Genomic DNA, 18,127 nt, shown 5'->3' with positions numbered 1-18,127 from the left:
GGCGTGACCTATGTAAACAAAACAGTATAAAAGAAGGAGCGCTCAGAGTGTTTCTGGCGAACTTTGTGTGCACTTCAAACTGCTCTCCTTTATTGCATGTTCATTAAAGAACATTTTGCTGCTCTGAGCTCTGACTCCTGATGATTTGTTTTGGACACCAGAGAGAAGTTTTTCTTGAGCTGATTTGGCACATCTGCAGAAACATCTTCAAAATGAGGTCCAGAGATTTATTACGATAACCCCTCCCCTAAAAAAAACCCCCACCAATCAGAGCGCTTGCTCAACAGTATATAAATGATCCGGTCGACTGATTTTCTGTCACTAAACTTTGACGCACCTAGTTACTCGACCACCTCAGAAGACACCCAACACATCGGGATTACGGATTCAGCGGGAATACCCTCGAGAATCTTCAAATTCGGTTTCTCTGCTTCAGAAACGTGAACGATTACGGATAACAAGCGTTCCTGTGGGATATCTCTCAGATGAGGAGGATCTTACTCACCGGACTCAGACAGGAGTTTTCACGTTTCAAGTAGCATCACAGCGGTCTCGAGGAAGCTGGAGTATTGAGAAAAACCTTTCAATGCAGTGATACGCTAAGATTTGGTAAGTAATGTTGGGCGTTAGAGGATTTGGGTTTTAACTTTTTCTCAGTGAATCTGTATTTGTAACAAACTGTAAGACAATATTATGTATTGGGTAACGTTACGGCAGTATTTTACCGTATTTTTCAGTATCTCCGGTTTATGTGACGCAGTTTTAAGTTTCATTAACGGTCTCAGGCGGCGTTTTATTTATTTTTTTTTACCTACCGTTTGCGTTTTTAAACCGATGTTATCTGAAATGAAGGCACTAGTACTTTTAGTATTCTCTTGCTTTCTCGGGCCCCATATGCATTTATGCTCGACATAGTCATTGATGAACCCCAATAACTAAAATGATCCCCGAGTCAGCTCCTTAAATCATCGAGGAAACTGATTTTTGAACTATTTGGTGACGCTGGGATAGTTTACCCGTTTGAGACGGTTTCATTTACGCGGGACTAGCATAGCCTTCCTTATCTTAGATTTATTAATTGCAGCTGGAAAACTGAACGATAAAGACACACACGACCATATAAGGTTGTGAATGTGGAAGATGCCCACCGTGTCAAGACCCTCATATTTTTACTAACCTCACTACCCTTGCTCTCTTAATCTGCGTTCCGGTGTGTGCTTGTATACATGTGAAGCAGCAGTCGCAGCCCAAGTAGTACTGTTCCCATTCAAAGTCCAAATCCAGCAAACTTCAGTCCAAACAGTTTCCTCTGATACGAAACGAAAGTTAACTGGTCGTTGCTTTGCGCAGGCAACAGAACTGAGCCTCCGCAATTTTGGACTGAAGGCGACAACAAAGAATTTAGTGACGCCACTAAAACATCCAGCATACAAAGTGCTGCACAAAAATAAAACAAAATTCTTTCTGTTCTATTGTTATACACATATATTTAATGCCTTTACTGAAATGGCCTGTGTTGAACAATGGAAAAATAATATAAAGATGCATACGTAACTAAATTTATGAAAGAAGCAACTGAACTAGATCTAAATCTAGACTTTTACACTCAGGAAGTAAAAGTTCATCAAGTTGACCTTGAGTCCTGTTCACGAATAAATTCAGACTCTCTGTCTGAGTGGAAACGCCTCAGAGAATAAAAATGAAGACTCCCAGTTTTGTTTTCCTGCTTCAGCTGGACCAGAAAGGAAACTACAGGCAGAGACAGGATGGAAAGTGAAGGAAGAGGAAGAGGAAATTAATTTTTTTTTAATTTTTTTTATTTAAGTGCAGGGCATGAAGGGAGGGAGGGGGGTTGGTTAATAGAGCCTGCAGCTAGTTGCTCTGGTGGCATCTTGAAGTCCAGATTTTTATGATAGTTGTAAAAAATTAACTTTTAGTGTGGTTTGGGACAAAATGCCCCGGGTTCACCCCCCTCCTCCCACCACCACCACCATATTTTCAGTGCAGTCCGATTTTTGTTGTGTAAAATGAATAAGACACAATTACCTAGACCTCTGGAAAACTAAGACATTACATCATGTAAAAAATAAAATCAACCCATCATTTGATAGCTTATTTGCTGTAAGCAAAACCTAAGTTAACTATAATTAGCTTTCAGATTAAAAAAAAAAAAAAGATTAGTGAAGAATGTAACTATAATCTACAATAATTATGTATTTTTATTTTTGTCTTCACAACATTGGAAAAACTATTTATTTTGCTTAAAGGCCTAAACCCTTTAAAGCTAAACCTCATTTCAAATCATCAACACTAAATGAACTTGGCCTTTTTTAAAAAGGTGTTAAGGGCATCTTCCTCCATCTTACCCTAATTAAATGTTTAATTATGTAGACAAAACCTACCTCTACCTATGTAAGACCTTTTTTAGTGATATAGGTGGTAGTGGTACATAGGTTTCAGCATTCCTGTACTGTGTCATCCTAAAAAAAAAAAAAGTGACATCCGCTGAATACCTTGCTTTTGCTGGCCTCCAGTGGTTGAAGTCCTCAATTGCTGCAGTGGAGCAGAAATGTACTCTGGCTGTGTTCAGTACACGCTGACATCACTGTTCGATGTGGTTACAGCTGCAGGAGAGGGTGTTCTTGACATAGTTTCTTTCACTGACCTTTGGTTGGTTTCAAGTCTGTTGCACTGCAGACCACACATCAGTAATGCCAGATGTGTCCAGAGTAGGGCTGCCAACAAATATTCTAAATTTAATTATATTATTGTAAAAAAAAAAAAAACAACCCAAAAAACAGACATTTAATTGTGAAAATTAATATTTGATTGTAAAAAAAAAAAAAAAAAAAAAAAGTGGTACTATCATGGCTGTCTGCCTCATGAGTTGCCGCTGCACTGAATGTACTGCCTGATGGACTGGAGTCACACAATTTCATTGATTGAAATGTAGGTCGAGCTTAAACAAACAATCGTATGGTAATGATAGCAAAGAGTTCACAACCCAACTCGGCCACGCAGAGAGTGATTTGCACTCCGACCAATCTAAAAAGCCCCATTTGGAAATACTTAGGATAGTGGTAGCCATTATGAATATTACCTAACCTTTAATTAGGCTATTGATTATCAATTACGAATCATTTATTTGATGTTGCTCTAGGAGACAACGTGTTCTCAGTTCTCACTCTAGCATTTAGAGAGAGGGGGAGAGAGATGGATGGTTTTTAAATGAAGTTTTACGGTGTAGGACATTATTTTAAGTGTTTTATTTTGTAATGCGTAGGTATGTAGGTCTTTTTAAATCCACGACTAAGTACTGAACATGCAGCAGCAAGGTGAGAACTTCAACCCCTGTGAGGTCGTATGCTCTGGCTTCTTCATTTTGTGTTCCCTTATGATGATGATGATGATGATATATTTTTCCCCAACTAACCTGACCAGCATGTATTAGCTAACAGGCAAAGATCAAGATACTTCCAAGACTTTCCAGGTAGAACTTGAACCAGATGCATAAACGATGTACATAAAAAACGTGCACCATTTCCCACACGTAAACTAGTATTTATAAAAACAGAATGTGCACAACTCACGCATACTTCAGACCAGTGTTTGTAAAGCCAGCTGTGGGTTATATGATGTTATATGGAGATGGAAAAATAAGGCAAGAGAAGGAATCTAAATCAAACATTAAATTGGTAACCAACTGCACTAATTGTGATGTATTTAATTTAAATGTAATGCATTTACACATCAATCTGTAAAATGGCAATCAAAGGCAAATGTCTAAACTTAATAATTACTTTTGTGTGATCAATTTTATCATTCTTCTAATGACCATAGGAGGCATCATTTCCATGCATGTGGGTCTAGTTCCACAATGATTGAGATTGATAAAATGGGACCGTGCGTACACGGTTTTATAAATCTGATGCAAAAAATGTCTGTATATATTTCCGTCATTGTGCACACGTATAGTAAGTCATGAATCTTACTATCTACTATCTAATTTAATTTTATACATCTGGCCCCAGGATGTGCAACAACAGATTATTTGACTGCAGTTATTTGGGTCACGGGGGCTTACCAAACTTTAAGTCATGTATTGGTACGTCCCTAGGTGATACCATGGTACAGCAGGGCTAATGAGCTGCAACTTGACCAATTTGCAAACAGGGTCCAAAATTAACTATTCAGCTTACCAGCCAAGGTGGCAGGTAAACCGAAAAGTTATTCCTGAGTTACTCTGCGCAGAGCAACTGAAAAGTGACTGACAGTACAGCGTCATATATACATTAGATGAGAATACATCTCCTGACCCTTCCCATCAATTTTATTGGTCCTTAGTGTTGTCACGGTGCCTTCCCATCTTATTATTGGTCATAGCCAAATTTGGATAGTGGCTACGTGAGCAGCCACTATTTAATTTGCTATTGTTACTATTTATCATGTCATCTTGGACTCGTATACGATTCTAAATCAATATTATAGTAGTGTGCAAATATGCACTTCAACACGTAAATGTGCTCAAGTTGGAATTAGCTGCCAGATGTTTGAACGGGGTTCAGCGGGACGTTCAGGGTAACTCTTTCTATTATGAATTTTTGATCCATGGAGGTTTTATATTTTGTAAAACTTTCCTCGAGCCGAGAAAAGTGATTTAAAAATCTGTGATGTCATCACAACGTAACGTCTATGGGCCAAGTGGGAACTCACGGCTTCCGCACAACGCAGATGCAAACCCAGAAGGAAGGTCGAAACTTTTTTTGGCATATGTGCCAGCTGAGCAATTCTTATTGGACTGAATGGGTGCCATTTTTGGTCTGGTATCCAGCTCTTATAATAATCCATGGTGTGAGAGAGGAGTCCTCCAGCCAAAAAGGTGAACCAGGCCCAACTTTTGCTGTGAAGTTGTTTGTATTTCAGTGTCTCACTGGTACCTTTTAAAGAACATGCTCCCACCAACGCAGCCCCGCTGTTTTCGGCCAGCTAAAGGCACTGTTTCATTCATGGCACAAACTTATACTTTATACCATATATTTTTTATGTCAACAACCAAGTGCAACACTATGACTGCCTTCCCGGAGAGACTGTCTGAAAATATGCACTGTTATCCCCGCATTTGAATATCACGTCTCCCCCGTCCACTTCACCTCTCTATGACGGTCGGCTTTTCACTCCACTTTTGAGAATGCATATTTGGAAAAACTATAAACACATTTGATTTCATGTGCCAGCACATTGTAAGAACCGGTACTGATCTAAACTATGAATGCCTTGCAGGGAAGATTGAGTGAATTGTGCACCATTTTCCCCATATTTCCATATTTTAATGATGATGATGCCATCTTGCTTCTCTCTAGTAGATTTTTTCCCCCGCCTACCACTGTGGTAGTTCGGAACAGCTATCAACACTTTTGCTTTCTGATGTGTATGTCCGATGTCTGACAATATGTTGAAAATATGATTTTTAGTTTAGCTCTTCCCCTTATTTAAGAATTAGTAACGGCGGGTTTCAGGCTGCTGCCAGCAGATCAGCCGGGCTGCAGCGCACACAGACGGGGACGAGCCAGAGGACGACCGTCGCTTAGAACCAGAACCGGAGCAACTCGCTTGCCATCCAGAGAGAGACACACCAAGAGCAGGATGAGCAGGCAGAGAGCAGGAGAGTTGCCGCCGAAAACAAGCACTGAGACCCGGGGAGACATGAGAGCAGCTGCTCGCTAACAGCTGACGTTTGTTTACAGCAGCAGGACGGAGAAGAGATGTCTCACTCTGCTACTTTTTGCTGTGACTCTCCTGCCGCTGCAGACAGTCCTGGAGCAGACACTGTCAGGTTATAATTGTAGCGTCCGTCGTCTGACTAAGTATTGATAACGCGCTTGATGCTTGACAAATTGGATTTTTTTTAACATGGGCACCGATATGCAGGGGCAGGGCAGAGCTTCAGGGCTCTACCGACTCCAGCATGTCAGGGAGAGACCAGAGACGAGGCATGACAGGAGTCAGAGAAAAGTGCTCTAAAAAGAGAAAAGTAGACAGTGAAAACAGAGCTTTTAATCACAAATGGACACTCTTACCCCATGTCTAGACAGAAAACATAGCGTTAGCAGCACATTTAGCAGATCAGCAGCAGCAAGTGAAGCATTGTGTCTACAAAGGAGGCGTGCAGGTGCAGTGTTGAGCATAGGTCATCCGTGTGTTGGAAGCGCTCAGAGTCCAATACACATGACTGTAGTGATGCGTAAAACAGAGGTAAATAGACTTGAAGCACAAATGAACGCTTCAGGTCTCAGTTACGCCCGTGAGCGAGCTTGCACAGAGCCGGTGCAGACAGCTGCATAGATTGAAATGAGAGCGTATCTGTTGCACTTTGTATGGCAAAGCGTGTGAGACTTTAGGGTGCGTTCAAGTACATCTCATAAATTCAGAAATTTATACTCGAAAGGCCCTGAGGGTTGTTTAAAACGGTAAAGATGGAGCACTTGCTGCTGCTCTACTGATGTGCTGCTCATGCTGCATTTGCTGTCTAGACACAGGGTTTAAGTCTATAAGCGGAGATAGCATGACTGCGCCTCTCAACTGTAGATGGCGTGACGTGACTGCAAGGTAAAAGCTCAGAGGAGGGTGTTTGTGTGCAGCGCGGGGAGAACAAATCACAGTGCAGGTGTGTCTGCATCTGTTGGGGAATGTATTCGAGAGAGAATGCAAGAGCGGGGTGTGCAGCTTCAAAAATAGAAAATCAATTTGTGGTGGGCAAAGTTTTATTGCGGCAGGCCGCCACAAACAAATGACTGTATGGGAAACACTGCCCAATACATTGTATGTCAAATATAGTATGATAAAGGTACCAGGATGTCCTACTACATCCAGTCGCATTTTGCAGTATGTAAACCAGCATACTTTTCTGGCTATTCTGACTCACAAATCTCTGCAAATCTCTACCAGCTTACCACCTTGGCTGGTAAGACGAAACGTTGATTTTGGACCCGGGCATGACATGAGTCAGAGAAAAGTGCTCTAAAAAGAGAAAACTAGACAGTGAAAACAGAGCTTTTAATGAAGAATGGGCACTCTTACCTCGTGTCTAGACACAAAGCGTAGCGTTAGCAGCACGTTTAGCTGATCAGCAGCAGTAGTGAGTGTCTATACAGGAGGCGTTCAGGTACATTGTTGAGTGTAGGCCACCTGCATTTTGGAAGCACTCAGAGCCTGATACGCAATGACTGTATTTATGCGTGGAAAAGCAAATACTTCCACAGTCAGTTCAAAATCAGTTTGTCTCATATGTTCCGAGACCATGTCAGTTGTGAAGTGCCGCTACAGACAAAGCACTAATCTTTTGAGCAAACATATTGTGAGCAGCAAGTTCAGCAGATCAGCAGCAGTGGCAGTGAGTGAACTGTTGTGTTCACACAGGAGTTGTTCAGGTACATGGTTGAGCATAGGTCACTCATGTTTTAAAAGCACTCAGAGCCCAGTGTGCTGAATGACTGAGACGGATATGCTGCCAATCAGTGTGGTAGAGGGCGAGGGATTGAAAGGGCTAGTTTGATACTTCAAACCTGAGTACGTTATGCCATCAAGAGCTTCTGTGACTAAATGCAAAGCTCTCACAAATGAAAGCTATATCACCACTTTTCTTGAAAATTAATCGGTTACTTACTGGTTAATGGGTGTTGGTCTAACGAAAGCAAAATTAACCGAAACTGACATCCCTAGTTTCATCTGTTTATTAGTTGTCTGTCTGATGCACATGAGACTGAACAGATATAATTCAAAAATCTTGTCATCGGTACACCTGTATGCATAAGGTTGTGTAAAGACAAATCATAGTCTTGCACGGGGGAACAAAACAGTCTCCCTCATTCATGTGGAGACTGATGCAGCTAGGTGCTAGGGCTGCCCCCAAAAAGTTGCTGAGTCGATGCTTCAATCCATAAGCCCCTTAGTCCACTCGTGTTTTGTCAATCAAATCAGAGAGAAAGACAGAGAAAAGCAGTGGTCAAGCGAACTAGAGGGTGGATGAGGAGAGCGAACAGTGGTAGCGAGAAAGCCAGTGAATGAGAGGAATAAAACATTTTCTTATTGTTTCACAGTGGTTACAAATAAACACACCCACACCCCGCACCTCCATACAACCCTGCAGAGGTGTGCCGCAACACCAGATTATGGTACCGCAGCCGCTAAATACGCATCATACATGTACTATGGGAGCAAGGTGAAAAGAAAATAGAAGTACCGTAGTTTAAAATGTTTTTTTCCCATATGTTTTCATTAAGGAAAATACCCAAAATGAACCCTGTAAGCGGACTACTTGATTATTATAAGTGAATTATTTAAGCAGCATTTGTATAGGAATGATTCTGTCCCAAGCTTTTTGATCCATATAAGTGGTTGATCACTGTAACTGTGATCACTATAAGCGGTTTACACTGTAATGAAATCCACGCAAAAGGTGAACAGGTGGACCAGAACACTGTACTTTGCAGATGATGAATTATCTGGATATAAAATGACTTATATCGGGATATGAGATTTTGATCATATCACACAGCCCTATTTTACATTATCAACTGGAGCTCCTACATTTCACAACAACCTTGCTAACTGTTTTAACTAGTGGGCATCTGAATGAAGAAAGCTGAGTGAAATTTAACCATGTGTCACTCAAAAGTGGTCCAGGTCAGGTTGCAATTGAATTTTGTTCCCGGTCCTGATTAAGTTATGAATTGGTCCAAATCCCGACAGGAGTATATGTGGGTTAAGGCCAGTCCTCTCTGTAGATGTAAACAGTGTTTACATTCTTTTATTCAGTTTGTGACATATAACAACGGTGGGCTACACATGTACAGAACTATCAACAGTCTTTACCAGAGATAGGTGTTAGGGGCAGCACCCAGCTGCACCAACAGTCCACATGAATGAGGGAGACTGTTTTTTTTCCCCCATGCAAGACTTTTTTTTTTTTTTTGCTTTAATCCCTGAGTTCAGATAGCTTAATTGCTGTTGATGTTTAATTTTGCAATTCAATGGACTATAAATGGAAGTGAATTAATTGGTACAAGTCTAATCAGGAGGTACCAACTCCTGAAGATGAAGGAATGCATTCTTCTAAATTGTCTTAGTAGAGAAGACTTGCTACCAAGGTGGTCTGATTCGGCTCCAAGAACACACAGTACACTGCTTTCCAACTTCGCTTCCCATTTATTCTGTAAAACACTTACAGCAAAGAACTTTTGCCTATGGTCTTACAATACATCTTAGCTTGTTGAATGAGCCACCAAACATTCACTGGGGAAGTGCACCGCTAGCGTCAGTTCACAGCTAGATAGCTAAACAGCATGTAAACATACCTGCAAATGTAATGCACCTATTCTCGCGATACCAGACAATCCAGAAACTCACCGCTTACTGATCATCTGGGGATTTCTAAATGCAAGGTAGTTGCTTGAATGGCGGCGAGAACTGCTGCTAACAGGCCTACACCCTTTACATTTTGTTAAGGACACACCTTACCGGAAATTATGCTCACCCCATTCTCCTCTATAGTGAATTGTATATCTCAGCCCTAATATGAAGGATCGTCCTAAAGACTTTGGATTGGTTCTGCAATGCAGGTTTTTTTTTAAGCTCTCTAATTGTTTCCACCCAGTTTTAACAACAAAAGCTGGGAGATTGTCCTCAGTCTCTAGTTGAGTGAAGCATTTAGAGACTGACTTTAAAGTCTACTTCGGACCGTTGAGATGCTGGTTTGGTCATTGCTCTTCAAAATCCCTGTAAGCAACATGCTGTCCATGACTTGTAGCTACAGCAGTTTGTTCACTTTGTTTCCAATGAGACACTAAATTTTACAATTACTTTGAGGGTCACATGTGTGCTGAACCGTAGGGGATGATCTTCATGGATCCCGGATCAACTACATTCCGTTATACCACTAGCTGTTTACTTTTCTAAACCAGAGGTTTTCAAACTGGGTGAGTTGGAGGGGGGACGTGGAAGGGGAGACATGAGGCTACTGCCTGAGGTGAAAGTGACTGTGCATGCTTGTGTTTATTCAAATAGCTTTGGAAACCCCCTCCCCCTGCACCTTTCCAATGGTGGATTTGGGCTGCCTGTGTAGGGCCATTTCTATAACTGTCCAAAACAGAACTTCTCTTTTGAGCTCTCCTTTTGTCATTCATGACCCAATTATTTCATACACTTTTTTTTATGTGAACAGCTGAACATGAACAGAGTGCAATTCTATGATTCCTTCCAAGAGAGACTGTCTGAAAATATGCACCATCATCCCTGTATTTAAATGAAACCACGTCTCCCCCCTTTGTCTCTCTGTGACGGTCTGCTTTTCACTGTGAGAAAAGAGTGACGCCATTTGGAACAATTATAAACACATTTGATATCGGATGTGGTTGGAAAACACATTGTAAGATCCGATTCTGATCTACCATAAATCTACCCTGACTTGTTACCTGTTTCTCTCCCATATACATTGTAGTGATGTTGTGTGTAAACTGAAAAGACTCTACAGCAGACAATAACGCACCCCCATCCCCAAGCAAGTATATCTCATTAAATGTGAAACCAGCCACCAACTAATTTTTCTTTTTTTGTTTCATAGACCTGAGAAGCGTTTAACTGAAGTCATCACTTGAAAAATTGCTTCCCATGCGATGCGATCTGGATGTCCACACAGGCAAGGAGGGGCCTATCCTGCATTCCAACACCTGAGTAACATTGGTGCTCTTACATCACCTCAAGACAACAATGTTAGACCTGAACCAGTGGCTCACCCTGAGAATGAAAAACAAAACATAATGGTAGCCATTTCATATTCTACGGAGCTCAGAAACGTTAATGACTCTCATTCATCAGCACAGCACAGCAGTTATTTTGGGACATCTGCTAATGAGAACTTTGATAGACAATCCATTTATAATAGTGGACAACAAAAGGAATGTTCCAAGAGCAATTTTAGTAGAAATTCCTTGGAAGGGTCAAATTTGAACAAAAATAATGGACTGCAGCTGAGAAATGGTGCCTTCTTGGCCAGTACAAATGCTGCAGTACTTCAGGAAGACAGCCTTGGAGTCCTGACAAAAACATTTTCTTCACGACAGCGTTCTTCTGTGCTTGAGAGCAAATGGCAGAGTTCTTGCCCACTGCTGCAATCCTTACTGACAGGAAATCCTCCAGATTTCAAATCCTTTTTCACCACCTCCCATTCTTCATCAGAGAAAACAAATTCCAACATGGAACTCATTGCTAGTGATCATTTATCAGATGAAAGACACTGCAAGAGTCGGCACATGAGACGTTCGCTACCTACTCCTAATTGTGGACAGACTAGAACACAAAACCCAGATCAGTCAGGAGGAACTTATCCTACACTCCACCAGCAGCAGGTCTGCTCTCCCTCTCTCAGTGGTGCACCATCCACAGGCAAGGACTTGCCAGTTGGATTAACAAAACCACCTACTGATGAAGAAATACAGAACCATATTTCAAAAAGGCTGAAAGAGTTTAGAAAGATTATTATGGACAGACAGGGACTCAAACTCTCCAATAAGGGGGGGAATTTTAGCACCAATGACCTGGACTCCACACTCCAGTCTGGCTGCACCATGTCAAAGTCTAACAGTGTTACCCTTATCTCCACAGTCTCTGAATCTGACAAAGATGTGGAGAAGCAAAGTCCTAACTTTGTTGTGGAAGAGCAGTGCACTGCTGCAGTTGGACAAGAACTTGAAGAGGATAGCTCAAAGGACAGCAAAGCAAAGCAAGCTGAGTTTACTCCAAAGTCTAAAGAGATGGGCGATTGTACTACATCGGCATCAGGGAACCATTCAACAGGTACACTACTCTCTGCAATAAAAAGCTCAAAACATGCTCCTGAAAGTGAATCTGTTGAGAAGAGTGCATCTGTAGCTAGTGATTTACCAATAAAAAAACACTTGGATGTAACTATGACTGCATTTGGTGATGGCAATTTTGTCAGTAGCAATGACGAAAGTTTCCATAGTAAATGGTGGTGTGATAAGCCCTTACAGAAAGTGACCACTCTTCATTATACATTAACTGCACTGAGGGAGCTGATTACTAGTCTGGAGAAGGTAGAGACTATTGCAGAAATGGACAACTTTTCTGAAGTCATACTGCAACAATATTGGAATGGGGATATAGATAACATTCATCTCTTTACATCCACAGAATATCCACAGATTATGGTGAACGTTGCTGCCACTTGCACAAAGAATGAAGATGAGTGTCCAGTGGTTCTCACCGCAGTGTCTGGAATTACCTTGGATGAACTGACTGAAAGGCATTCCATTCTTACCCAGTTAATGTTCAACTGCAGCTCATCACAAAAGGAGTGGAGGTCTGTTTGGTTAAATACCAGCAAGAAGTTGGATGACATAGACCAAGAGCCCAGTGTTTCTGGGCCTCTCAAACACATGACAGTGAAGGAGAGAGGATTTACAGGCCTGAAACCAGCGGAGACAGCAGGGTTGGACAGTGTGCAAGTTGTGACTGACGTCTCAAAAGATCTTCCACCAGAGTCAGATTCAGTGGTATCTGAAAACAAAACATTTGAACTCATGTCACCCACTGACAAGCACAATGCAAATACAAATAAACAGAAAAACACTGAAGATCAACAACATTGCTGTGTTACCTGTGACGAAGTAATTGCACTGTCTAAGCCAAATTCATTAATTGATCAAATTCAGAATGTAGTTTCAATTCCTACATACCAAAGTGAACAAAGTTTTGCAGGTGCGAGGGAGGAAGCAGGTTCTGTGTATTCACCAATGGATTTAAGCGTTGCACTTTCTGAAAACGAAGTCAAAGAACAGGGCCCTCTATCTGAAAGTGAGGATGAGGAAGTACTTTCTCCGAAATTTTTAAAAGATCCACAATATGACGACATTTCAGATGATGATGTGCCACCATTGTCCACAGAACTCCCAAAAACTGAGCATGAGGAATTAAGCTTTCCAACACGTTTTGGAGACCCACAGTATGAAGAAATAAGTGAAGATGAAAATTCACAGATTGAGAATCCTTCATTTTCACAACTACCTGAACCTAACAATAAGCGGTCACTATTTGAAAATGAAGGCTACAGACAGAGTCAGGCTCAGATGAAGACAGAGAAAATTTCAGCTGAGACACTGATTCCAAAGAAACAGGTTTCACCAAAGACACTAGTACTTGCAGCACAATATCACTGTTGTCCACATCTTGTTCTGTCTGGTGATGGTTTTGAAGGTCTATCATGTCCTAAATGTGACAGGGAGGGATATATGGCAAGGCGAACAAACCACTCTGTTTCATATAGTCCTTCCAATGTTTTGAAATATGATGATCAGACTGAGGAGGATACTGATGATGACTGCCTAGTCATACCTATAACCATGTCAGACCTTAAATCTGGACTAGAAGATGAAGACCAGGATGGCCCTGAAGAAGTTGTGCGAGATGATGGTGAAAATGGAGACAATGAAAGACAGGGTGGCACAAGTCCAACACACGATGCCTTACATGTCCCAGCTCCAAAACCAGTACCAGCTTCTGATTCTACCCTTTTAGAGATCTATGACACAATGGAGATTTTTCTACAAGTAAAATCTGCACGGGGTGGAAATTGTTTTGAAGTGGCACCAGGCAGGAGCACACCAGAACATGGAATGAACTCTGAGGGAGAACCACATACACCCCAGGAGAGGAGAGAGTCCTACTCTGAGCCTGAAGACAGCTGTGAAACTGAAGACAGTTGTGATTACTCATCTGCATCAGAACACAACTATTTGACTGTGCCCAGACAGTTGTTGAAGAGGTCAGCACCTCCGCCCCCAGAGAGAGATCATTCTGTGTCTGAAAAAGAGAGTGACAGTGATGAAGCTTCTAACTCTAACCCTTCTAAGCATGTTCAACCCAAAACCAACAAACAAAGAATTTCTAAAAAGGAAGAAATAATAATCATTAATACTGACACAGAGGATGAAGGTGACCACAACTGCAACAAGAAGGTGAAAAGGAAGAGATTGTTTTCAAGATTAGTGAACATTGGAGACACCCTATGTAGTCAACAAAAGAGACATTCACCTGAAACTGAGGACAGTCCATGTGGGACTGTTAAAGAAAGGTTTGAAAAAAACAGACAGCAATCTGCAGACTTACCAGCACCACACCGCCAGTCTAAAGCAAAAGAGTCACAGTTAAAAGGTCTGATGGAGGATGCATGCCCTGGACAGTCACACAGCACTGAAAAGAGTGGACAGCTGACTGAGGCCAGTGCTGGCTTTGAGCAACATAAGATCAACAGAGAAATGATCTCAAAAAAGCAAAGTGTAATAATCCTGAACTCTGACACAGAGGATGAAAGTGGATATAACTATAAAGAGGCAAAGAGGAACAGATTATATTTGCCAGGGTCAGCTGACAGTGGTGATGCCCCTCATGTTCAACGAAAGAGACGTTCAGATGAAATTGTGGACACTCAGTATGGAACTGCAAATGAAAAGCTTAAAAAACCCAGACTGTCACCTGCGGACTTCTCAATGCCACAGCACCAGACTAAAGTTCATGAAACTATGAGAAAGAGTGGACAGCTGATTGAACCCAAACCAAGGTTTGAGCATATTCAACACAAGACCACCAGACAAACAACCTCAAAAGAAGAGAGAACAGTTTTCCATGGTTCTGAGAAAGTGGTTAAAAGTGGCCATTTCTGCAAAAAGAAGGAAAAGGACAGTGGCAATGATTCATTTGCTACACAAAATGGACCTTCAACTGAAACTGTGGACCGACTGTCATGTGAAGACTCACCAGAGAAACAGCCCCTGTCTGTAGACAAGGTGGTGGGCTCTAGTTTGGTTACTAATCCTGTGATTCATCGCCTTGTTGTTGAGGAATCTTTTCAACCCAATAATTATTTGAAACTTTATAAAGACTCTAGAGTCCATAACAAGGATAAAGATGAAACTTGGGTTCCACAGACCCCCACTGCAACTAGTGAGAAGAGTGACTCCTGTTACAGAAATAAACCTTATCTGTACAGAAATAAAAAAGGACAATTTGTATCCAAACCAAAACCTGCAAAGGAAAGACACTCTCATGAAACAAAGAATGAGAGACAAGCAAACATAACAAAACCCAAATTGGTTTCAAGGCAACCATCATTACCTAGCCAAGAAGGCCAATTCACCTCCACCAGTAGCTTGTCATCCACACGTGGACAACTTTCTGAGGCCAGAGGAAGCTCAACCTCTTCAAGACATTGGTCTCAGTCTGAAGCAGTCTCCGCCTCCTCGGCTCCTCCTAAATCAAAGCAGAGTCCACCTATTTCCAGACATCTATCTTCATCCAAACTACAGCGGTCTTACTCTTATAGCAGCCACTCAACATCTGATCATCATCATACCACCAAAGGCCCATCATCCTCTGTGAATACACAATCATCAGCAAGGAAACAAGTGATCCAAGACTGGCACAACAGCTATTTCCCAACCAGGAGAGACCGAAAAACTAGCCTGGGCATGGAGGAGGACTTGAGAACCACGAATAATGATTCCCAGAGGGAAGCTAGGCCAGGACCTAGTCACTATGAAAGGGCACCAAGACAGAGGCACAGATCCTACGACCCTCCAACAGCCCTGATGAAGAAGTCCATACATGAAGCCAAACAGTGGACTAATCACATACATCGGGAAGCACCAAGGGAACCAAGTGTGTTCTTTTGAAGTCTTTAAAATGTATTTTTAATTGTCCTAAATAAATTCAAATGAATGTCAAAAAGTGATTTTGCATGTATGTAATCTGAATAACCCTCATTCTTACCATAGGATCAGTCGGTCGAGGTTACAAGTGGTCAGAGAACTCACTGGCAACGCCAACAAAAGGTGATAATTTACTCTAGCATGGTTTGTTTCATACATAACAGTTTTTTAACAGTCAACCAATACACTATCCAATTTCTCAAGGTTATCTGGGTCTTAGATACTGGTGTAATCCTTTTTTTTACCTTGCTCTTTGTAGGTTCTGGCAGGAAGCGGAAGAAGTGTAGATTCTCTCCAAGACCCCATCAGTGAGACAAAGGTGCCGGTGTCTATGTATCTAGTTTGTTTCAGTCCCAAAGGGACAAATTGTTGTAGGGCAAATACAACCATACCTGTTGTAAATAATTCAGTCTTTGATTTTCCAAAGCATTTGTGTATAGTACAACAGTCTACTTGATACATGTTATAAATCTGAGTAGTCTGTATTTTAACTGTTTCTGTGTATATATGTATTATGTATATGCATACTATGTTTGTGGTAATATTGTGTTTGAATATTTTGGTGTCACTTACAAACAGTGTTCTTTTTACCAGCTACCTCAGAATGTATACATTCAGCATTAAGTTGGTCTATCTTTTGCTTGCTCAGAAAGCTGTCTAAATTTGAAACTTTTCAGCTATTTCAAATATATTATATCATTCTTTTTAAGTTGAGTGGTTTTGTACTTTGAAAACTCAACTCTGATTACACATTTTCTAAGGTGCAGGACAAGGCTGTATTACTTTTTAACATGTTCATATCAAAATGCATAAAATATCTTAAATCGATCAATTCCTGTGAGGCTCATATGTACTTCTGTTTTACCACTAGAGGGAGACATTGCAACATATATTGCACTTACATTTGCTCTTCATGATACATATCACTGTCTGTGATGAACAATATTTTGTGACCTGTGTCCAGTAACCAACCAAATACAATGAATTTACCTCAATGTTTCATTTAAGGTGCTGATTCAGTGGTGGCTTTGGCTTTGTTACTGGGTAAATTTTACAGGACAGATAATTAATGGATGAATGAATACATCATAATGCTTCAATGGCTGTTCTGCATGAATTAAGGGAGTTAAGTTTAAAAACCCCTCAAAATTGACGAAATACCTTAAAGCCACTCTTGAATATTCCTTTTAAATAAAAAATTAAGGCACCTTTCGGGTATAAATTAATGGCTGATGTTCATGCTGTTTGGTACATTTTCAGGAGTCCTAGCCCTTAAAAACCTCTGAAAGTATTCAGAAAACCATTAAAAGATATCTTAATGTACTGCAATCCATTAATCCTCAAAATCCCACTAAAACCTTAATTACAGCATTATGAATGGGTAAATTAACGGTATTTTAAGGTTGAGAAAAAGGGATCCAACATCATAGTGAAAAGAATGATTGGACAATTAAGGTGAATGCAAACTTATTTTAAAAAAAACTGTATTATCTATAAGAATTACACTTGGATATCGTCTTCCTACATGATGAACATACAACATGTTTCATCATCTTGCATCAAATCCACCTTAATGGAGTTTACCCATCTTTTCATTTACGATATAAATTTTCTCCAGAATAGAAGCTGGTGTTTGAAATGTAAGTATAATGGAAAAATGAAAACGGATACTCCTTGAAGGATCAACAGAGTTTGGGGAGCTGAAGTCGTCCTGGCACATCTTGGGAGAACAAGACTCCCCAAGGTTTCCAACAAAAATATGAAGCATCTGGAAATGTGAAATGCACACTGATTAAATATCCAATTACTCTGTCACTGCTACACATAGCTAAATACACACAAAACTAACATCATCCAAAGTGAATACACACAAAATTACTAACAAGTGATCCTTAGGGAATATCACTGTTCTTGCAATTCACTTGTTAGAAAGGTCACAGGTCATTGGTAGTCTGAAGATGGTAGGTGAGCATTTCAGCAGTGTGGGTGATGTCCAGCACACAACCTTCACTCTTCAACCTGCAGGACACTAGTCATCATAACTTCAACTGAATTTACGAGGAAAACACTTGTTGTGTTCATAATATTGTCCAAATCCATTATACAGTTTTTAATGGAATGGTAATTTATCAACACATTTAGAATTGTGTGCAGAGCTGCTAACCTTGAGGAAGATAATCCTATAATCAAACATATATAGGTCATAGTTATTGATCAGTTTATATCTGAGTTTTGTTATATTGCGGATACAAGTGGACACTATGGTTGACTGTGTGAGCTGACCTGTGTGGCGTCTCACAGAAAAGCAGCTGACCTGTAAGGAGAGAATAGATTGATGACACTTTCTC

The 18,127-nt window shown here is 40.8% G+C and overlaps 1 protein-coding gene across 5 annotated transcripts; it reads left to right on the top strand.

The window, feature by feature from the left end:
• Positions 1-285: 285 nt before the first annotated feature.
• On the top strand, positions 286-16,607 carry LOC121890458. 5 transcript variants are annotated; one of them, XM_042402729.1, is made up of 5 exons: positions 286-609; positions 10,619-11,850; positions 12,208-15,729; positions 15,846-15,902; positions 16,039-16,607. In XM_042402729.1, exons 2-5 carry the CDS (start codon positions 10,671-10,673, stop codon positions 16,089-16,091), a joined length of 4,812 nt encoding a protein of 1,603 aa, XP_042258663.1. In that variant the 5' UTR covers positions 286-609; positions 10,619-10,670; the 3' UTR covers positions 16,092-16,607. The 5 variants fall into 5 exon arrangements, with proteins under 5 accessions (XP_042258663.1, XP_042258664.1, XP_042258665.1 ...); XM_042402730.1 differs by having other exon boundaries at positions 293-609; positions 10,619-10,693; positions 11,659-15,729; XM_042402731.1 differs by having other exon boundaries at positions 293-609; positions 11,659-15,729.
• Positions 16,608-18,127: the final 1,520 nt, after the last annotated feature.

Source organism: Thunnus maccoyii, chromosome 23, assembly GCF_910596095.1.
Source record: "Thunnus maccoyii chromosome 23, fThuMac1.1, whole genome shotgun sequence".
Taxonomy (NCBI): Eukaryota; Metazoa; Chordata; class Actinopteri; order Scombriformes; family Scombridae; genus Thunnus; species Thunnus maccoyii.
This window is presented reverse-complemented; position numbering and strand designations above follow the sequence as displayed.

Excerpts from the sequence above, each read along its gene's own strand:
- LOC121890458 (XM_042402727.1), top strand. The coding sequence starts at position 10,671 with ATGCGATCTGGATGTCCACACAGGCAAGGAGGGGCCTATCCTGCATTC. Across the intron at positions 15,730-15,845 it reads GGAAGCACCAAGGGAACCAA|GATCAGTCGGTCGAGGTTAC; the intron begins GTGTGTTCTTTT and ends TTCTTACCATAG. Across the intron at positions 15,903-16,038 it reads ACTGGCAACGCCAACAAAAG|GTTCTGGCAGGAAGCGGAAG; the intron begins GTGATAATTTAC and ends TGCTCTTTGTAG.